Source organism: Vombatus ursinus, unplaced genomic scaffold (genome assembly GCF_900497805.2).
Source record: "Vombatus ursinus unplaced genomic scaffold, bare-nosed wombat genome assembly UNPS02010193.1, whole genome shotgun sequence".
NCBI classification, from domain to species: domain Eukaryota; kingdom Metazoa; phylum Chordata; class Mammalia; order Diprotodontia; family Vombatidae; genus Vombatus; species Vombatus ursinus.
Window position 1 is genome coordinate 7,573,570 of NW_020949971.1, and position 2,960 is coordinate 7,576,529.

General features: G+C 51.8%; 1 protein-coding gene across 1 annotated transcript in view; it reads right to left on the reverse strand.

Moving 5' to 3' along the window:
- The window catches only part of PRDM5 (PR/SET domain 5), a 169,422-nt gene extending 167,049 nt beyond the window's left edge, over positions 1-2,373 (reverse strand). The window contains exon 1 of the mRNA XM_027853751.1: positions 2,281-2,373. Coding sequence (XP_027709552.1) covers positions 2,281-2,373 — 93 coding nt within the window. The remainder of the gene's footprint in view (positions 1-2,280) is intronic.
- Positions 2,374-2,960: the final 587 nt, after the last annotated feature.

Sequence of the window (2,960 nt, forward strand, 5' to 3'; positions counted from 1 at the left end):
ATGGATGGATGGATGGATGGATGGATGGATGGATGGATGGATGGATGGATGGATGGATCCTATGTGAGAAAGCATGTGCTTAGAAGTGAAAAGTGGAAGAGATAGTAATGAAAAGCCCCAAGAATCCCTGGTCCAGGGGACCACCTGGCTTCCTGTGCTCTGAAGTCAGCCTTCTCTCACACAAAAATAGGTTGAAAGGTCTTCTGGATAGATTCTCCTTCTTGATAGACTCATTCTTTGCATCAAGAACTGAGACTGGGGCTAATATCTGTGATTTACTAGAACAAAGCATACAATTCATGAAGCATTCCCATCAACTTATCTTCTGAATGTTGCCAATGAGGATGTTGCTGCTGCTGATGATGATGATGATGGTGATGATGATATCATAGATTTTGACCTGAGAGGTTATCGTGTCCATCTCTTGCATTTTACAGATGAGGAAAACAAAGTAGAGGTTAAATGACTTCACAAAATGACAGCTAACAAATGCCTCAGCTGTCTTGTTGCCCTGGGATTTCTCACCCTGGAACATCCCTCCACCCTCCAGCCCCCTTCTCCCACTGGTGAGTTTCTCCCAGGGCTTCCCCATCAGCACCCTCATAACTGCCATTCACCTAGTTCTTTAAGATTTTTCAATCACATTTAATGTCATTCAATCAACAAATATTTATTATGCACCCATGGGACAGGAAGTATTCTGGAAAATGAAGGTGATAATACAGAAATGAGACAACCCTGTCTTCAAGGAGTGTGCATTCTACTAGGAGAACTCCAAGTTCACAAATAAGTAAAAACCAGTTATAAACAAAATAAATATACCTTGATTAGAGGGCAGGGCACTAATCACTAAAGGAATCTGGAAAGAAGTCTCCAAGGAATTGGAATTTGAGCTGAATCTTGCAAGGAGCTAGGTGTTCCAAGAGACGGAGATGAGGAGAGAGTTTTGCAGACATAAAGCACAGCTGGTGCAAAGATATGGAAGTGGGAGATGGAGTACTTTGTATGAGAAACAAGTAGACTGATCTGGCTGACACAAAAAGTGCATAAGGAGAAGAAGTAATATGAAATTAGATGGTCAAGAGCCAGACTGTGGAGGACTTTAAATGCTAACTGGAAGAATTTATATATTGTCTCGTTTGAGTCTCGCAACAACCTTGTGAGATTGGGACTATAATTATTCCCATTTTGTAGATGAAGAAACTGAGGCTGAGACAAATTAAGTGACTGACCTGCCCCGGATCCCCAAGCTAGTTAGCATCTGAGGTGGATTTCAAGGCTATGTCTTCCTTACAAGAGGGCAGACAAATCAGCCAGGCTGAAGCAGCAGGCACCCTGACGGGGAGATAGGATGTACCATATGGGTTAAACCACAGGTCACCAAGGCAGTATGTGGAGATTTGAACCTAGGTCCTCTCACAATAAATCTCGGCCTCTTTCCCCTTCCTCTTACTTTCCTTTTGCAATAAGGTCGCTCTGCATCCCTAGACTCCTTCGAAGTTCATTTCAACTCCAGACTTCACATTCTTTGATGGTCCTTGCTGCTCTCTCGCCCTCCACCCCATCCCCCGGCCCTTGTATCTGTATTTCCTTCATATCTGCTGATACGTGTGTGGTGTTCCCACGTGAGGATGGAGAAGGCATCATTTTGTATCTTAGCCAACTAATTAAGGATGGGTGCTATGCCGGTTATTTAACTAGTTTAGGGAACTCCCAGGTAGGAGGAAACTCCTACCATTGCAGGTCAGCACCTTTTCAGCTTAGACTCTCAGAGTTGTGAGAGCACGAGGTGGTCGGGGTGTCACTTGAATCCAAGCCTACTTGGCTTCCAGGCCTGCTTTTTGGCCACTTACTACACAGATAAGCAAGCACTGCTCATTGATTTCCTCCTAGAACGTCAGATTCCTTCTCTAATCAGAAGCCTTTCCTCCTGATACTTGGAGACTAGAGAAAGTTAAAGGCTCTGGTGACCGACGCCAGGGCGAAGTGTGTTCCGTGGAAACGTGCGGAAGCTGGACCCGAGAGACGGGAGGGCGCGGCAGCCCCCTCCTACGTGGCACGCCGGGGCTGGCACAGAGGTCGGGCCTCAGCCCGGGGCGGCATCTCGCGGGAGCCCCTCCAGCCCGGCTGGCCTGCGCGGCCTCACGCACTCAGTCTCCTCCTCCGGGGCAGGCTCCCATTCCTGGGAGTGGGCAGCGGAAGCAGGAGGCAGGGAAGACAGGGACAGAGGAAAGGAAGGAGGAAGGGAAGGAAGCGGGCGGGCAGGGGTCGGGCACCCACCTTTCGCACTCTTCGGGCCGTGTAAAGCCCCATCCCGTCCTGAACTTGGGAAGACTTGAGCGCAAACCTGTCGGGCACATACATGCCCAGCATGGTCCCGGGGGAGAGAGCCCGGACCGGCCTGGGCCGCGCTCCTCCCACGGCCACGGCCACGGCCACGGCCACGGCCACGGCCACGGCCACGGGGGCTGGGGCCCACAGAGCAGCGCCGTCGGATCGCGGCTGCCCACACGCCCCGCGCCGCTCCGCGCCCCGGCCCGGCTCGACCGCGGCTTCTGGCTCCGGACAAGGGCCCCCGGTCCCGGCTACAGCTGCGACTCAGCCAGGAGGAGGCCCCCGCCGGCGGCCCTGAGGATGCTGGGCTCTGATTGGCCCAAAGTTTGCAGCCCAGACCCACTGGGCTGTGGAGTCCGGGAGGATGGGGGCAGGGCGGGGGCGGGCAGAGCGAATCCTGCATCCCGCGAGTGTGATGCGCTCATCCCGAGCTCCGAGTCTGTGTGTCTGCCTGCCCGCATGTCTGTCTGTCTGTCTGTCTGTCTGAAGGACTAGTCTGTCAGAATTATAGGTTAGGAAGGAAATTCAGAGGTCATCTGGGCTCTCAGCCTGGGCTCTGCAGGTTCCCTAAGAGCGAAGAAAATTTGGCAAATGCTCTATTATCCTATAGATGTGAACACTTCAGA